Consider the following 17638-nt stretch of genomic DNA (forward strand, 5'->3'; position numbering starts at 1 on the left):
AAAATCTCAAGTTACAAAAATGATTATGCAACAAGTTTTTAGCACCTTCTCTGTCCATGAATGCATTTCTCTCCATTCTGGGGGTAGAGGGTGAACATGTGACCTTGCTCTAAGTGCCATGTCAGTGGATTTGTCTAATTACCAAGCATCACCTTTGATGGGAGCCTACAGTGCTGATAGATGGGCCTTACTCCCAACAGAATCTGGTAATGTTTTATCCCTGGCATTTGCCAAGATGCAAGTACTTAAAATATGCTGGTATTGAAATTATATTGAGCTGAGAATAGACTGTGCTCAAAAATGAGGTCTCTAAATAGTTATAAACTTGCAAGATATGACTGAATTATTATACAGATTTTAATTAAAAATTACTAAAAAATAATCATGGTTTTCATCAGTTGTGAAGTGCTGTCTAGGCCATTCTTCTGGGAACAAAATTTGCATAATTCCATATCAGCTACAATTCTGATATAAATAACACTCTTATGTATCCTTTTAGTGAGTGTGGGCCAGAGATAGGGAGCCTGTTGAACTTCTGGGAAACATTTATACTGAAGAGAGAAGCATTTTTTGTTTGACCTGGAATACGTGTGAATAGGTGATGTGTAAAGTGAGCTTTATATGGGCAAGTAAGTTGCTGCTGTGGATATTCTGGAATGTGTGTCTCAGTGCACCTGCTGTCCCGACAGCCACTTGCTGCTGGTGCTCACAGCCAGGTTCCAGAGCGGACTTTTCTTTTTCTTTCAGCCTTTTTTCTTTCTTTTTGGGTTCTGGGCATGTCTTTTTGTTTTGTTTTGTTTTTTGTTTTTAATGTTCATTTGTTTTTGAGAGAGGCAGAGACTGAGCGGGGGAGGGCCATAAAGGGAGGGAGACACAGAATCTGAAGCAGTCTCCAGGCTCTGAGCTGTCAGCACAGAGCCCAATGCGGGACTTGAACTCACAAATCATGAGATCATGACCTGAGCCGAAGTTGGATGCTTAACCCGCTGAGCCACCCAGGTGCCCTGGGCGTGTCTCTTTTCTTTAGAAGCGGACCTCCTTATGGTCACTTCCAGCCAAACACGGTATTCTCTTCCATTTGAAGCTGAGAGCCAGAGCACAGTGTAATTGTTTGCTCCTCAATCCCTCTAGAGTGTGTAGGTTTGTGGTCAGGCCCGCCGAGGCTGTGTGATTAAGACAAGGGGCATTGGTATCCAGGCTGTATTCTCATCTTCCACCTTAAGCTGTGTGAATGCAGGCATGTTAGTGTCTCAGAGCTCCAGAGGTTTTTTTTTTTCATTTATGAATGAGAATAATATTAATCGCCTTGAGTATTCATCTCCTAGGATCTTTGGAAATGCTTAGCACAATTCTTATTACATACTAAGTACCAAGCACAATCAATTCTGCTCACATACACACATTCATACTCACTAGGTTTTTATCTCTTGGATACTATCTAGAGAGGCATGGTCACTTCTGATTGGTATTTACTAACGTTTTGAAATTTATATACTTTCTCTCCTTTCTTTGGCTTGATCGAACTGGGAATGAGGCTACTGAGGCGATGGGGTAAAGTTTCTGAAATCTCTCTTGTTTTTTTGGTCTCTACCCTGGAAAACCTCAAGTGCTGCTAAGTGATAGCGTGAGGCGTGATCTGACTGGATTTGTTCACCCCGGACCACTTAAGCAATAGCCGTGGCCACAGATAACGGCACGTCAGTGTAAAACGGACCCTAAAAACCTAGGTTCTTGACACGCATTGGTGGGAGTACACACAAGGCAACACAAAGCCCAGATACATCCTGGGAAAGATAAGTGTGGGAAGAGGAACTACCTTATTATCAAAACAGTTGAGAAATGTGTCTGAGTAAGAGCAGGAAATGGGGTTAGAATCACAATATCTGTTAGGAAGAGGCTGGCAGAGAGCCCAGGAAGACCTGCTGGGTGGCCAGTCACGACCGTGATGGGGGCGGGGGGGTGGGGGCGGTGGTCTCTGATACCTCTTAAGGAGGGGCCAGCAGCATCCGCACCGGAATGTCCCCTTTGATACCTGTCAGGATGGGATATATTTTCTTAAGATTTGCATATGTGTTCTGTGCTTGGTGCTTTGGAAGAACCAGAATTGCGCTAGTTACCCGGATGAATCTCTTGAGCTTTCATCTGAGCTTATCAGCGCCTGCTAGCGAGATTCTTGAAGGGCTCTCTTGGTCTTTGCTGTGTGGTTCTACCCTGGGACTGGCTCAGTGCATGTGCACGTCCCAGAGAAAAGGCAAGAGACTCGATCGTCATTTGTATTTTCATCCCCTCATCAGCGACATACTGCTCAAATGGAAAGTAGTTTACCATCGCTGAGGCCTTGGCGCCGCAGATGGCAGCCATTCCTCTGATTCCCCAGGAACTCCAAGAGAACAGGGTGTGTATTTACTCAGAAGCCACCAGTGAAAAAATAGATCAGTTTAGAATCTGTTATCTCCAGATTTCTGTTGCACTGCACGTGTGAATTTATGTATATGGAGAAAAGACATATTCCCAGTATCATTGATCTTTGCACCAAAAATGCAGTCAGATCTATATTCTTCTTTTAAGGGGCTGATCGTCTAGCAGGGGAGAAAAGAGAATAATCTCTGTGGACGGCCAGGTGAAAGTATGAAGTGCTCTGAGACACAGCTAAAGTCAGATGGGTATCAGGAAGGGGATTCAAGGAAGACTTCTTGTAGGAGATCCTGGATCTGAGTCTTCAGGGATTTTCTGAAAGGCAGAGGCAGGTGGGATTGAGAGGGAAGAAGGGCGCTTGAGACAGAGGATAATGTCATAGGGGCCATGGGTGAGCAACTGGATGCAGTGAACAGTTGGGTGGCAGGAGAGCCTAAACCAGGGAGGGGAGGGAAAGGCTCTCTAAGATGTTACAGAGCTAACTTGTTAGTCCTCAAGGACAAGGACAAGAGAGGTCAAGGATGCGTCCAAGCTTGTGCCACCAAGCAGGTGGTGCCATTTATAAGAATAATGAACAAAGGAGGAGGAAAGGATGGAACCTGATGAATTCACTGAAAAATATAAACCTACTGAATCCAAGGTGGCCGTGGGACATCCAGATGGCTGTGTCCGGTGGGTCACTAGAAGTGCAGGTCCGAATCCAGATAAGAGTTGGGAGGTAAAGGTTTGGGACTTACTTAGAATGAATAGTGGGGGGTGGGGAGGAGATAGATGAGCTTGCCAAAAAAAGAGTATAAAGAATGCAAAGTTGCATTCTTGGGGATCATCTCAGCTTTTGGGAAGAGGGAGAGAAAAGCCAGAGAAGATGGTCATAGAAAAAACAGCCTGAGGGAAGAAGACAGGCATGTAGTGTCTTTGAACTGCAGGGCAAAAGAGAATTTTAAAAAGCAGGTGGGGAAGATCAAAGAAGGGTCACTCGAGAAAAGTGAAGAGGACTGGGAGGAAGCCTGGACATGCTGATTGAGAGGTCACTATGACCTTGGAGGGGCCAGTCTTAGTACAGTAGGATCCAGGGTCATATACCAAGAGATTAAAAGAGTGACTAGGTGGTCAAGAAGCACAGTGAACAGAAATTATACTTTTTAAAAATTCAGTGGCAAAGCTTATTGTTGTGGTTTCCCCTTGACCCAGTGGATTCTTGTGCCTTGAGGGACAGAGCATAGATTCAAGGAAAGAGAAAAGAACCACCTGAAACAGATCGCTGATGGAGCCAGAGCAGGCTGGCGAGGGGCAGCTCGTTGTGTGGGAAGTGGCTGCGGGTGGGAGGAAGCCAGGCGTGTGGAGAAGACCGAAGTGGCGGGGACGCCGTGGCAGCTGCGTCCAGGGCCTGCCAGCGTGACGGGGGGGTGTCTGCAGGAGAGGACGTGTCCCAGACTTACGGAGAGCCCAGTGGGGCAAAGATGGTGAAGTCCAAGGAATGCTGAACTTTTGGCGGGACACACTTGGGTTTAGGTAATACGATTTGTAGCGGAACGTGTTGCCCCAGTTTTGTGACTTTTCTCAGCAAGTCTTGGCAGTGAACGAAGAGAGTATGTGAGTGTGTGCCCTGCCCAAGTGCGACAGGAGCCTGGGCAGAGTCCTCCCAGTACGAGGGCTGTGAATGAAGGGTTTGACCACACACAGGGACCCAGGGGTGGTGTGAAGTTCAGCGAGCCCAGACAGTGGACACGAGCCCATTGCGAGGGCAACAGACCATCCGTAGCATGGAAAGGAGGGGAGATGGAAAAGACACACATGCCACCTCAAAGCAATGAAAAGAAAATCAGCTTCCCTTTTTTCTTCCTCAAATCAAATCTCAAAAAAGCTAAGACAGACTGATCAAGGGGAATGATGGCCTCAGAGGAGTGAAAAGGATGAGGAGATGGTCTACACTGTTGTGTAGTGTGGGGAGGAGGGAGTCGGAGGACACGTTGGGAGGACGGCCCTTTGTCTGGGCCACCCAACTGGAGGGGACATGCGGGGCCATTCAGCAGAGACGTTTAACCCTCGCCTCCCTGCTCATGCTTCCTCTCTCTAGGAACTCTTACAGGCAAAACAGGATCTTCAGGATCTGCTCATCGCCAAAGAGGAGCAGGAAGACCTCCTAAGAAAGCGGGAGCGTGAGCTCACCGCCCTGAAGGGGGCCCTGAAGGAGGAGGTTTCCAGCCATGACCTGGAGATGGACAAGCTGAAGGAGCAGTACGACGCCGAGCTGCAGGCCCTGAGGGAGAGCGTAGAAGAGGCCACCAAGGTGAGTCCGCTGAGCCAGGTCTGGTCAAACGCCCGGGCATGTTGGCCCCGGGCGTGAGAGTGAGAGTGCGGCTTGGGGACAGACGAAGGGGTGAGACTGCCTCGCCCACACCGGTGCTAGGTTGTTTTTCTTTTCACTACAGAGTGGAACTCAGCTTCATCAGATCGTGGAAATAGAGCTTGTTCACAAATAATGAGCTCAGCAGTGCTGCTGTTGACCATTTTGAGTCTATAAATTTAAGGACGTGGATAATGCCGTCATTAGGGGTATGATTTGGAGGCCTATCAGGGAGCTGGGCCCCTCCAGGTGTGCCTAAGGGTTTGAAACCAAGGGCATCGAGTGGCTTTGCTTCAGGATTGCAGACCGGAACCAGATGTCTGGAATCCTGACCCCTACCCCTACCTTAGCCTGTTCCTTTAGGCTTGTGAAGCCTTTTGTTAAACAGTTTGGGTTCAGGGCGCCTGGGTGGCTCAGTTGGCTGAGTGTCCGACTTCAGCTCAGGTCATGATCTCATGGTCCATGGGTTCGAGCCCCACATCGGGCTCTGTACTGACGGCTTAGAGCCTGGAGCCTGCTTCAGATTCTGTGTTACCTCTCTCTCTGTTCCTCTGTCTCAAAAAATAAATAAATAAATAAATAAATAAAAGTAAAAAAAAAAATAAAAAATTTTTAAAAACCCAAAATGGTTTGGGTTCTTTTATCAGCAGAGTTCCATCAGGGTTAATTGGCTAAATTGCCCGAGCCCTTGTGAGATAATTTTTCTCTTAATTGAATTCTTGGCTTCTACAACATAGATTGTAAATTATATTGAGGTTTTTTGGTGCAGGCCTCATCTTGGCTGTTGAAGAAGAGAAAAAGCAATGTTTTGAAGGGGAAAATGCTTTGAAATAATCATGCCATCTTTAGGGACTGGGAGGGATTACAGAGTCTAAAGTTTTGTAGAGTCTCTGCAATGCACAGGTTAAATAGGATGAGAAAAGAACTCTTGATATTGTTGGCTTATTCTGTGATGACTACGGCGACTCTCTGAGCTTGTCGGCCCCCTTCTCCCCTAAGCTCCATAGTGATTCACTGATTTTCAATTATGGCATGGTAATTGCAAATGACAAGAAGTGAAAGATGGTTGTGTTTGTTATAACAATAAAGGGTCTGGGAAATAGTCTGTTTGGGGTTGTTATAACTGAGATAGTTTTTAAAGAGCTTCTCATTGATTTGCCTTAGGTTTTTGTTTTGTTTTGGTTTGGGTGTTTTTGGAGATTAGGTTTAGTTTGAAGGAAAATGGAAAGTGACTTAATTTTCGTTGCTTTGAGGGGATATGTCTGTTTTTTCCATCTGATTTTCTTTCTGCGCATCAGCCTGCTATGCTTATTCTTGGCCTTTCTGTGCTGTTGTTTCATGGGGGACGTTCTAGTAGGCTGTTGAGTAAGATGATTCTCCTTTGAACCCACATGTCTTTATCACTTTCAGACTTGACATCAAAGCTCGAGTTAACATGTTTATTCTTTGAAGGGTAGTTGAGGATGGTGTTTTGGGCATACATATAGTGATCTGAATGTAAGGAACGTTAAACTTGTGCCATGCATCAGATGCAAGATATGTTATTAGAAGCTTCTAGGTCCTCTCACATATATGGCAAGTGGGGAAGGGAAACTTGGTAGGTGAAAGAGGACCTTTTTGTTGTATGGAATCAAGATCATCTATAGAGATGTAGTCTTTCGCATTAAAACAAATTTTTTTAAATGTTTTATTTGTTTCTGAGAGAGAGAGAGAGCATGAACAGAGGAGGGCCAGAGAGAGGGAGACACAGAATCTGAAACAGGCTCCAGGCTCTGAGCTAGCTGTTAGCACAGAGCCTGATGTGGGGCTCGAACCCACGAACTGTGAGATCATGACCTGAGATGAAGTCCGACGCTTAACTGACTGAGCCACCCAGGCGCCCCTCACATTTTGACTCTTTCAAAGGTCAGTATTGTATGTTAACGTACAGCATTTTAAAAAATGTTTTAATTTTGAGAGAGCACGAGCGGGGGAATGGGCGGGGGTGGTGGTGACAGAGGATCTGATGCAGGCTCTGCAATGACAGCAGAGAGCCTGTTGTGGGGCTTGAACTTATGAACCTTGAGTTCATGACCTGAGCTGAACCTCAACTGACTGAGCCACCCAGGTGCCCCAAGTACAGCATTTTCATTAGGCCAATTTAAGAAAGATACCTTTGTTGACCCAAATGAGTTTGTGATAGAAATGACAGGGGAGATAACCAAGACTTATCATTGGCAGAGAGTGTAAGGCTTCTAAGCACCAGGAAACTAAGAAGGGGGTGCACCTCAGCATCCAAAGGGGTGCATTCCAGCAAGGTTCTTGGCCCCCAGGTCATATTCTATAGTGCTATCAGGATCTTCCCCTGAAAGGACACATCTGATCATGTCAGCCTGTGCTTAGAGGCTCTCTTGGCTCCATTGCTACAGACTTTTTTTTTTTGTTTTGTTTTATTTATTTCTGAGAGAGAAAGAGAGACAGCATGAACAGGGGAGGGTCAGAGAGAGAGGGAGACACAGAATCTGAAACAGGCTCCAGGCTCTGAGCTGGCAGTCAGCACAGAGCCCGACGCGGCGTTCAAATGCACGAACCGTGAGATCATGACCTGATCCGAAGTCAGACACTTAACCGACTGAGCCACCCAGGTGCCCCGCCCCATTGTTGCAGACTTAAGTGCCAAGTTGTTAGTATGGTAGGTGATAGGAGTCCTTTTTCTACCTAACCCCATCTCCAGAAAACTCCACGTTCTTTTAGTCCTTTCACCTTTCTGTACATGTGAGCTGACCCCCTTCCACTTTACTGCCAGACCACCCCCTTGAGAATCCTTCAAGACCCTCTCCAAATGTCCTCTCTCCCCTGTGTTGGTGACTGGATACCTCCATTCCCCTTGGTGGGGTTAGTTGCACCTTCCTTAGGGCTTCTGTTGTTCCCTTGTTATTCATCTCCTGTAGTTGCTATGATACCGTGTTGTAACTCGTCATGTCTACTGACTTCCTTAGACTCTGAGCTTCTTTAAGAAGCTCAGGGGACATTTTTATTCTCCCTTTTCTTCCTAGAGTGGGAGTAGCAAACTTAAGTACCTCAGGGCCCGGACAACGACATGAATATGTGGACCACTGGGCGTATTGTTGGGGGCGACACTAGGGCATGGTGGAGATTGTGGCAAACTGGAAAGTGTGCCCTTTGCTGTGGAGTCCATTGCTTCTCAACTGCCATTGAAAGTTGTCAGTGAAGGACTCCTGCCCCATGTTGCGATCTCTCAATTTTTTTTTAAGAAGTCAGATATCTGGAATTTGATGTGAGATCGCCTGACGTTTAAATTAGCAAGAAAAGAATGATATAGACCAAACTCAACCCATCTGCAGGCCGCTGGCATGTGATAAAGATCACATGAGTTCAGCACAGAGTCTGGCACAGAGTGACATCTGCGTAATTTCTGATGAGTGAAAGGAAGTGGATGACAGATTCCCCTCGTAACTGGGTTTCCAGTCCCTGGTGTGTGTTTTCTCTTGGCTTTTCTGCGCTTGAGATGTGGGAGGTCTTTTAGGAAACTTTGCTCTTGCTCTGTGAATTCCTTCACACTGCTTTTGCGTTTCCCAGCAGTTTCTTAAAGGGCGTCACGATTGTGTTTTTGTCCCTTGTTTAGCTTTTGCTTTTGAAGGTGGTTGCTGAACAAATGTGAATGAATCATATCTAGTGGAAAAAATAAAGTCAATTTAGCAGACAGATGCTGCCTTTTTGTTACATTATTTACATGTGCGTATTCAATAATAGAATTTTAAGGTTATTCTATTAACTATTTGGAGAAGAGTGAATTAAGTATAATTTTTTAAGTTTATTTGTTTATTTTGAAAGAGAGGGAGGGACAGATAGCAAGAGAATCCCAAGCGGCTCTGTGCTGATGTGGAGCTCGATCTCAAGAACTGTGAGATCATGACCTGAACTGAAATAAAGAGTCAGATATTTAACTTACTGAACCAACCAGGCACCCCTTAAATACAATTTTTTAATTTGGTATCTTGTTTCTTAAATGTGTGCACTAGCCTTTAGCCTTTGCCTATTTCAGGGGAAGGACTCACCCACCACTGTGACTAAAAACTGACATTTCTTAGAGGAACTGCATTGTGTTAAAAAGTTTATTTCCTTGGTATGTCTTAGGAGGCAGCCCAATTTCCTGGCATCGGTTTTTCTAATTTTTGCCACTGCCTCAGGGCCAAAAACTCCTAATGTGTTATTTTATTGTTGTCAAGTAAAAAATATTTCATCCTGGCCTGAGCTTGAGCACTAAAAGTTTTAAATTACTAGAACATTTGGTGAAAACTGCCAAGTTATACTAAGAACATTTTACAGGTAATCCAGATAGAGACTGTGACATAAGCAGCTATACCTTTTTTAAGAATAGAATGATTGCTTACCAGATGAGAATTCATGAGTGCCATGTTTTTTTTTTTTTAATTCTTTAAAATATATTTATTTTGAAAGCAAGAGAAAGCATCAGACAAGGGAGAGGCAGAGAGAGAATCCCAAGCAGTTTTTGCACATTAGTGCAGAGCCTAATGTGGGGCTTGAACCCACGAACCATGAGATCATGACCTGAGCCCCAAGTGCCATGGTTTTGTGGCATTTCCTTGTGCAGCAGAGGGAAGTGTACCTTCCCCTCCGAGCAGTGGTGATTTGGGGTGTTAGGTGAGCTACTTGCGTTCCCTTCCCATTGAGAAATGGATCTTCATGTTTGCTAGAAAAGGGAGTTCTATCAGACATTCTTTCAAAGGACCCTTAAGGACTTTGACACTGTATTTTATAACATACTTCTTTGTGCCATGTCCTTTTATATTCTTTCTAGTTTTGGAAAGGAAATACTCTCTCCCCTTGGATTTGTGGCAGTGGCTGGAATCCAAGTGAGGAAATGGACCGTCAGTGGGGATGTGAATGACTGCTGTCTGGTAGAAAAATGAAGCCGTTAGCTTCTCTTTTTCATCTGTACCCTTTCCATCTTCAACGCTTTGTGCAGAAGAGAGGTGCAGACAGTTTAGTGTTTTCAGATTTCCCAGAGAGGAGGCTCAGCTCAGATTTGCAGTTCCTCCAAGGAGTTCCCTGGTTGCTTCTTGGACCTTACCATTGCCAGGGACCAGTGAATGCTGGAAATCTTGTTCTGGGTTTTTTCTTCCCTCTCACGCTGAAGACTGTCATCATTTGACACTAGGCATCCCCAGTGTGCTTGCCATTTAACAGGTGTTCAGTAAATGTTTGTGGAGGACGGGAAGGGACAGAAGAGGAGATGCCCTTTGAATCCTGACAGTCCTAAGGCATTAGATTGTTTTAGGGTCTCATTTATGAATTTAAATTGTTTCTTGTGAAAATGACCAGATCTTGTCTGTTGAGAGCAGTTTCATAATGTTAATGTTGATCTTCAGAGGACTGATTGGTGTCTAAAAGATACACGTATTTTGAGGGTGTTAAAAGAGCCACTTTTACTTTTGTGTAATATGACTTCTGGGCCATTAGGCCGTCTCAGGGCCCCAACATAAGCATCTAGTCAACAAATCTCTCTCAGATGAGTGGATGGGGGAAGTGGAAGGAGGATGGAGATGTGTGAGACTCTTGCCATCCTTCACTTCTCCACTTGTATTATTTGTAAATACAGCATTTATACATTTACTTACTGAACCATTGCCAAGTGCAAGGTATGGTGAAGGTTATGAAGATAAATCAGAGAAATGTACCTTCCAGAAGACTGAAGGGGAGAGAAGTAACGCTGAAGCTGAGAGCAGAGCGGAGAAGAGTAAATGCCCCAAGCAAAGTGTGGCTAGGTGCTGTGGGAGGCGGCTTGTGCTGGGGGAAGGGGGAATGTGGAGTGGAAGGCGAGTGCTGTTTGAGCCTGGAGGCTGAGGACATTTGAGGTGCCAGGTCCAGCATATTCAACACCTCGTAGGTGGGAAAGTGAGATGTGGCTCTGGGCTGGAGCCCGGGGTGCAATAGAAGATAAGATGGTTACAGATTAAAAGAGACTTTTGAGAGGCAGAGACCCATATCCAACACATGGACCATGTTTGGAGAACATTCTGGAGTTCTCTGTCAGACCCTCCAGAGGGTCTGACAAACCACCTGCAGAAAACAAAATCTATTTCAAGTCATTGGGGACATTTAAACACTGTCTTTATATTTAATATTAAGAAATAAAGTAAGCAAAAATTTTAGGGGTGATGATAGTTTTAGTTTTAAAAGTTTATTATTGATTTATTTTTAGAGAGAGAGAGAAGAGAGAACACCATCATGGGAATGGCAGAGAGAGAGAGAGAGAGAGAGAGAGAGAGAGAGAGAGAACACCAAGCAGGCTCTCCGTGTCAGTGTAGAGCCCGACATAGTACTTATTCCCACAGACCATGAGATCATAACTTGAGCCGAAATAAAGAGTCAGATGCCCATTCAACTGAACTACCCAGCTGGTCCAATAGTGTTACTGTTTTTAAGAGTCTTTTATCTTAAAAAAATTAAGTTTATTTATTTTGAGAGAGAGCATGCGAGCACGTGAGCAGGGGAGGGACAGACAGAGAGGGGAAACAGAATCCCAAGCAAGCTCTGCACTGTCAGTGCAGAGAGCCTGATGCTGGGTTTGAACTCACGAACCATAAGATCACGACCTGAGCTGAAACCAAGAGTTGGACACTTAACCAACAGAGCTACCCAGGTACCCCAAGAGTCATTTATCTTTTTAAAGAAACTTACTGAAGTCTCTATAGGTGAAATGGTAGGCTATCTGGACTTTGCTTTAAAATAATCCATTTGGGGGAGCCTGGGTGGCTTAGTTGGTTAGGCGTCCGAATTTCGCTTAGGTCATGATCTCGCGGTTTGTGGGTTTGAGCCCCGCGTCGGGCTCTGTGCTGACTGCCAGCTCAGAGCCTGGAGCCTGTTTCAGTCTGTGACTCCCTCTCTCTCTGACCCTCCCTTGCTCACGCTGTGTCTCTCTCTCTCCTAGAAATAATAAATAAAAAAATAATAATAATAAAATAAAATAAAATAATCCAATTGGATTGGAAAGTGGTTGGGGGTGTGGATGAAACAAGATTAACCATGTGTTGATAAATATTAAGCTGCATGATGGATATGTAAGAGTTCATTATGCTACAGACTCTACTTTTGCTAATGTTTAAAATTTTTCTTAACAAATTTTTATTTATTTTTAAATGTTTAAATGTTTATTTTTTGAGAGAGAGAGAGAGAGAGAAACAGAGTGCAAGTAGGGGAGGGGCAGAGAGAGAGGGAGATACAGAATCCCAAGCAGGCTCCAGGCTCTGAGCTGTCAGCACAGAGCATGATGCGGTGTTTAAACTCACGAACTGTGAGATCATGACCTGAGCCAAAGTCGGACACTTAAACAACTGAGCCACCAAGGCTCTCCACAAATTTCTTTTTTAAAAGAACACAAAAAGACAAGATAGGAAAGGTAAGGTGGAGAGGGATATGAGGACTCATTGAATATCGTAATGTCATGATACCTATGGTGAGGGAGCATCATCGGTTTGTTATGGGGACCTCATAGGGACATGCTTTCATAGCGGTGACTTGCAGGTAGGGGAGTTAGCAGTTGGAAGAAAGGTTAGAAATAAAGAGTGAGGAGGATGGCACTGTGGGGTCGGGCCGGGGAGGGTGGCCAGGAGAGACAGGCCTGACCGGAGAGTCCCACAGGGGTGCCATGAGTGGGGTGAGGGACAGGGGTGCCATGATTGGAGCTCAGCCCAAGGTATTGACTCAGGTGCTGAGGCCTTTCTGGGGATGGGGACGTTCCAGGTGAGGCTTCTGGGGGAAGGTGGTTGGTGAGAGGCAGGACTGCCCTGTTGGGTGGGAGGAGTGAGCCAGTCCATGAGGGTGGGGCCACTCCTGGAGGGTCGTGATGGCACCAAGAGAGGAAACCAGGAGAAGAGGGTAGAAGGGTAGGAGGACGCAGGAGCAGAGGAAGGACGAGAAGCGGCCAAGTCTAGTAACAGGAAAGCAAGTTGGAAGAGTATTGCTTTTGGATTAATGAGTGATAATAGTTGAGAAACTTCTAGAAGCAGTCTGTTTCTGCATCACAAATATATAGAAGTCTCTGTGCTTCCATCTTGTTTTGCTCTGTATGGTGTAAATTCTTTCTAACGTTACCACCCACATTTTATAGCCTATAATGGTTCTATACCTTTCATTCAGATTCAGAATGGTGAAGCTTTCTTTCCCCCCACAAAAGTGTCCTCAGATTATGGCTCCATGTTTGTGTTTCACTGAACAATTTGGAAATGTCACTCATCTTGTAAAAATGGAGATGAGCTTCAGTGCCCCTTTCTCCGTGTCACTTCTAGATTTTCCCTCCTCCTTTCCTACCGATCTGTGACCCGTTCCTTTAAAAGCAAAAGGTCAACAGAGGTTAAGATGGTAATACCGGTGCTAATCTCAGGATCAGTAGAATTGCCTTCCCTAAAGATAGGGCTAATTCAGTGAGAAGTCTCATTTCTCTTTCTCCATGGGAGGGAGGGTAGTGAGGGAACCTGGAAAATATTCTTATTTCCCCAGCTTTCTAACTTCAGATAATCGGCTTATCCTGGATGAGGGCTGCTGAGAGCAGGAGACGTGGCAGAGTGGCAAGCAGGTGCTCAGGTAAAGGGAAGGATCTCTTTTCCACCGACTCCGATGCATCCAGAGTGGCCCAGAACTTTCTATCAGCAAAAGTAAAATGCCAAAGATTCAAGGTTAAACAAGGTCTCCCTGGGGCGCCTGGGTGGCTCAGTCAGTTAAGCGTCTGACTTCGGCTTAGGTCATGATCTCACGGTTTGTGGGTTCAAACCCCGCGTCGGGCTCTGTGCTGACAGCTCAGAGCCTGGAGCCTGCTTCGGATTCTCTGTCTCCCTCTCTCTCTGACCCTCCCCTGCTCGTGCTCTGTCTCTCTCTCTCTCTCTCAGAAATAAATAAAACCTTAAAAAAAATAAACAAACAAACAAGGTCTCCTTTCATTTTTTTCTTTTTTTTCCTCCAGAAAAGACTCTTTTAATTAGTCTTTTAATAAGTGCATTGCTCTTTGGCATTCTGTATTTATTAAAACGAAGCTACATAGGCGTGGTGTGCTATCCTAAGATGTTTGTTTTGGACCCACCATCTAAGCCCTAGACATGCTGCCTCCCTGCTGGGACTCTGATCCCAGGTGCATGGGTCCTGATGCACCTCTTAGGGAGGCCTGGTGGACATAAACAGGACACCTCTGCACTTGCCTCCTGGTGCTCTCCCTGCGCTGCTGAATTCACTTGCTGTGGTTTGTAGAAGACAGAGTAAGAGTCTCAGACACAGCCATTCCTTCTTCATCAAATGTTTGAGTATGTTTTACCAGTGCTGGTCGCTGAGGATACAAAGGTAGACACGCCATGGTTTCTAGCTTTAAAGATCTTTTATTAGTCTTGGAAAGATGTGCAAATAAGAGGATGATAAAGTTATGGTGCTATGGTTGAGGCATACGGGGGAGGGGGGAAGTCAGGAAAGGCTGACTGCTTGGCTTCAGATGGCCAAATTCAGGAGGGAGGTAGCACATCCGTTCTGTACCTTGACACCGTGAGTGTCTTTTACATACCAAATACTTGAGAAGTAGAAATGAAAAAGATGTTCCTTTTCCTAGGACCTCTCTAGGGGTTTCTGCACTTTAGCACCCTTTGAACCTATTGTCTTTGTCCTAAACTCCTTTTAGTAAACTCAAAAGTTAACAGTTAGAAATCCTGGACAGTTTAAATACCCTAAGTGCAAGGCAAAGAAAGAATGTTGACCTGGGAGATGAGTTAAAATAGATTTCATTTATTTAAAGAATCAGTTAGATAGCAGTCACTGTTAAGACTTCCAGAGGGTAGGACCCCATAAAATAAAATATTTACAAGGAGGACCCCTGTCTTTCCTGGCTCGGACCACAGCCTTTCAGGAGCCCTCCTCTGGGCCTGCTGTCCTGAGCCGCTTTGGCTGCTGCTGTTGTGTGAGAGCATCGCAGTGCAGGAGGGTGAGCTGATGCCGAGTCGCGTTAGCTGGCTTCCTCTCACAGGGATACGGTAGGACATGGGCTAGGTTTTTTTTATTTTTTTATTTTTATTTATTTATTTATTTTTTTTACAAATAGTTTATTGTCAAATTAGTTTCTACATAACACTCAGTGCTCATCCCCAAAGTGCCCTCCTTCATGCCCATCCCCCCCTCCCCCCCACATCCATCAGTCCTCAGTTTTTTCAGCATTCAAGAGTCTCTCACGGTTTGCCTCTCTCCCTTTCCCCCACCATTTCCGCCCTTCTTCTCCCCCTTGGTCCTCCGTCAAGTTCCTCCTAATCCTCCTATACGTGCAAACATATGGTATTTGTCCTTCTCTGCCTGACTTATTTCGCTCAGCATAACACCCTCAAGGGCTAGGTTTTAATGATGGTATTGTGAAGCTTCATGAGTGTGCTTAAGCAGGAGGGCATTTTTCTGCAGCTCCCAAGGGAGGGGTGGGGAAAGCAAGGCTTTCAGGAGACCCAGCGCATTCGGATGACCCAGAAAATCTCAGCAAATTCACATGCAGTGTGAAGAGAAAGTGGGGAAGGAAGTTAAAAATCGTGTCCTGGCTTCAGGAAGAGCCGACAGAACAGCCTGGTGTGCTGTCCCTGCCCTGGCTGACACAGGCTTTGAGTCTTTGGGAGGAGAGAGGAGAGTGCCTGCCCGCTTCCCATCTGTACTGAGGAATGACCAGAGGGCGAAGCTTAAATGATTGAGGAGATGTGATGTGAGCATCAATTCTTAACCATTGGGAATGGGTTGCTGATACAGTTTGTGGAATCTCAATCAGTCACTATTCCACTCATAGTCATTAGTTAATTAAGCAGCTATCTACCGAGCATTCCATTTATGCCAGGCACTGTCCATGCTGGGTTGTGGGAAGAAAACAGACTACGGGAGACAGACCTTATTCAGTTAATCACATGTATAAATGTGTCATTCAGTTGTGATAAGCTCTTTGAAATTGGCGGAGAGGGGGGAGGGGGAGCTTCCTTGAGGAAAATGATGATGGACATCTGAAGGGTGAATAAAAATTAACTAGATTAAAAAAAAAACTCAGAATATTCCAGGAAGAGGAAAGATCATGTGCAAAGGGCTTGGTGGTGGGAGGGACTGTGGTCTATGCAAGATGTAGAGTGAAAGCCAGTGAGCCTGGGCTGTGCTGGACAATGGAGAGTCTGGTGTGAGAGGAAGTAGAGAGGAAAGCAGGGACTAGTTCTTGCAGGCTTGTACACCTGGAGGATTTTGTTCTTTTTCCTGAGAGCTATGGGAATCATGAAAGACTCTTAAAAAAAAAAGTTTGTTTATTTTTGAGGTGGGGGAAGGGCAGAGAGAGGGAGTGAGAGAATCCCAAGTAGGCTTCACACTGTTCGCACAGAGCCGGTGTGGGGCTTGAACACATGAACTGTGAGATCACATCCTGAGTCCAAACCAGGAGTCAAATGTTTAACCAACTGGGCCACCAAGGCGCCCCATGAGAAACTTTTAGTGTGCATGTTTGCGTGTGTGTGTGCATGTGCGTGAGAGAGAGATGGAGGCAGACACACACACGCACACACGCACCAGCAGATTTGCTCTGTAGAAAAGTGTGCTCTGGTCTTTACAAATGGGATGGAATGCCCCGGATGGTTTGTTCATGCTGCCATGGAATACGGAGACACAGAGTCTCTGAGGTCTCTTCAGCAATCCAATTCCATTTTTAATGGGGTTGTTACCTGCTTCTCTGTCTACTGAAGGGCAGAAAGGGAAGGCAGTAGGGTCATGGAGGGCCCCATTTTGTTGATGAGGGTATGCTCTTTGCCAAATGCTGGTTGCCTGAATTTGTAAACTGGGCCCATGAGCAAGCGGATGAGGGTAGATAGGGACCAAGGATGAAGGGGAAAGTTTGCTTTGTTGGTGGTGGGGTTTGAAGGAGGAACATTTCATTTGTTTCTTGTCTAATATGGTTGTTATAATGTCCCAGGGCTGAAAATGTATGCATTTACAGAAGTAGTGAGAATAACTAAGTGAGGTGCTTGCCTGTCTCCCCGAATGGAATGAATGTTCTGTGATCTCTGAACCATCCATGGACATCACCCAGACTTCAGGTGTGTGAGCAGGACAGGAGTGGTAGCCACTCACCAAAGGCCAGTAACCAGATGCATGTCCAGGTGTGGCTACAGTCAGCCCACCAGACTGGGCAGTGTAATGAGAGAGGGCTATTTTAAATAGCAAGGGACCATCACAGCCAGTAGACCATTGCACATAGTTAAATCTTTAACATCTGAAAGGGAAAACCACTTCAATTTTATTACCAGAAATCCTACTTAATCTCTGTTATACTTTCTCAGATCCTCTATACTCTCTCTGACCCTCTAAACTCTGCCTGATGAATATTTTTCTAAAGACTTGCCAAGATCATTAAGTAGATTTCTACTTGGTGGAAAAATTTGGCACTGTTATTTGATCGCGTGAAGCAGAAAATGGAACATGTCATAAGTTCTAAATCCATTAGATAAGAAGCCGTGTGGAAACAGAAATATGTACAACATCGGGGCATCTAGGTGGCTTAGTTGGTTAAGTGTCCAACTTTGGCTCACTTCACGATCTCTTGGTTTGTGAGTTCGAGCCCCACATCGGGCTCTGTGCTGACAGCTCAGAGCCTGGAGCCCGCCTCAGGTCTCCCCCTTTCTCTGTACCTCCCCTGTTCACACTCTGTCTCTCTGTGTCTTTCAAAAATAAATAAAAGTTAAAAATTTGAAGAAAAAAAAATATGTACAATGTTAAAGCAAAGCAGGATATGTAAAGCATTTGTGGTAGCCAGCCTCTGAGATGGCCCCAGTGATCTATGCTTCCTGAAACTCTTGGTGCTTTATGGTCTCTTCTCAT

The 17638-nt window shown here is 45.3% G+C and overlaps 1 protein-coding gene across 1 annotated transcript in view; it reads left to right on the top strand.

Moving 5' to 3' along the window:
• CGNL1 (cingulin like 1) overlaps positions 1-17638 on the top strand; it is a 158350-nt gene that overhangs the window by 71393 nt on the left and 69319 nt on the right. The window contains exon 8 of the mRNA XM_039230651.1: positions 4493-4705. Within this exon, the coding sequence (XP_039086582.1) occupies positions 4493-4705 (213 nt within the window). The remainder of the gene's footprint in view (positions 1-4492; positions 4706-17638) is intronic.

The sequence above is a fragment of the Hyaena hyaena genome, unplaced genomic scaffold (genome assembly GCF_003009895.1).
Source record: "Hyaena hyaena isolate Hyena2069 unplaced genomic scaffold, ASM300989v1 scaffold_49, whole genome shotgun sequence".
NCBI classification, from domain to species: domain Eukaryota; kingdom Metazoa; phylum Chordata; class Mammalia; order Carnivora; family Hyaenidae; genus Hyaena; species Hyaena hyaena.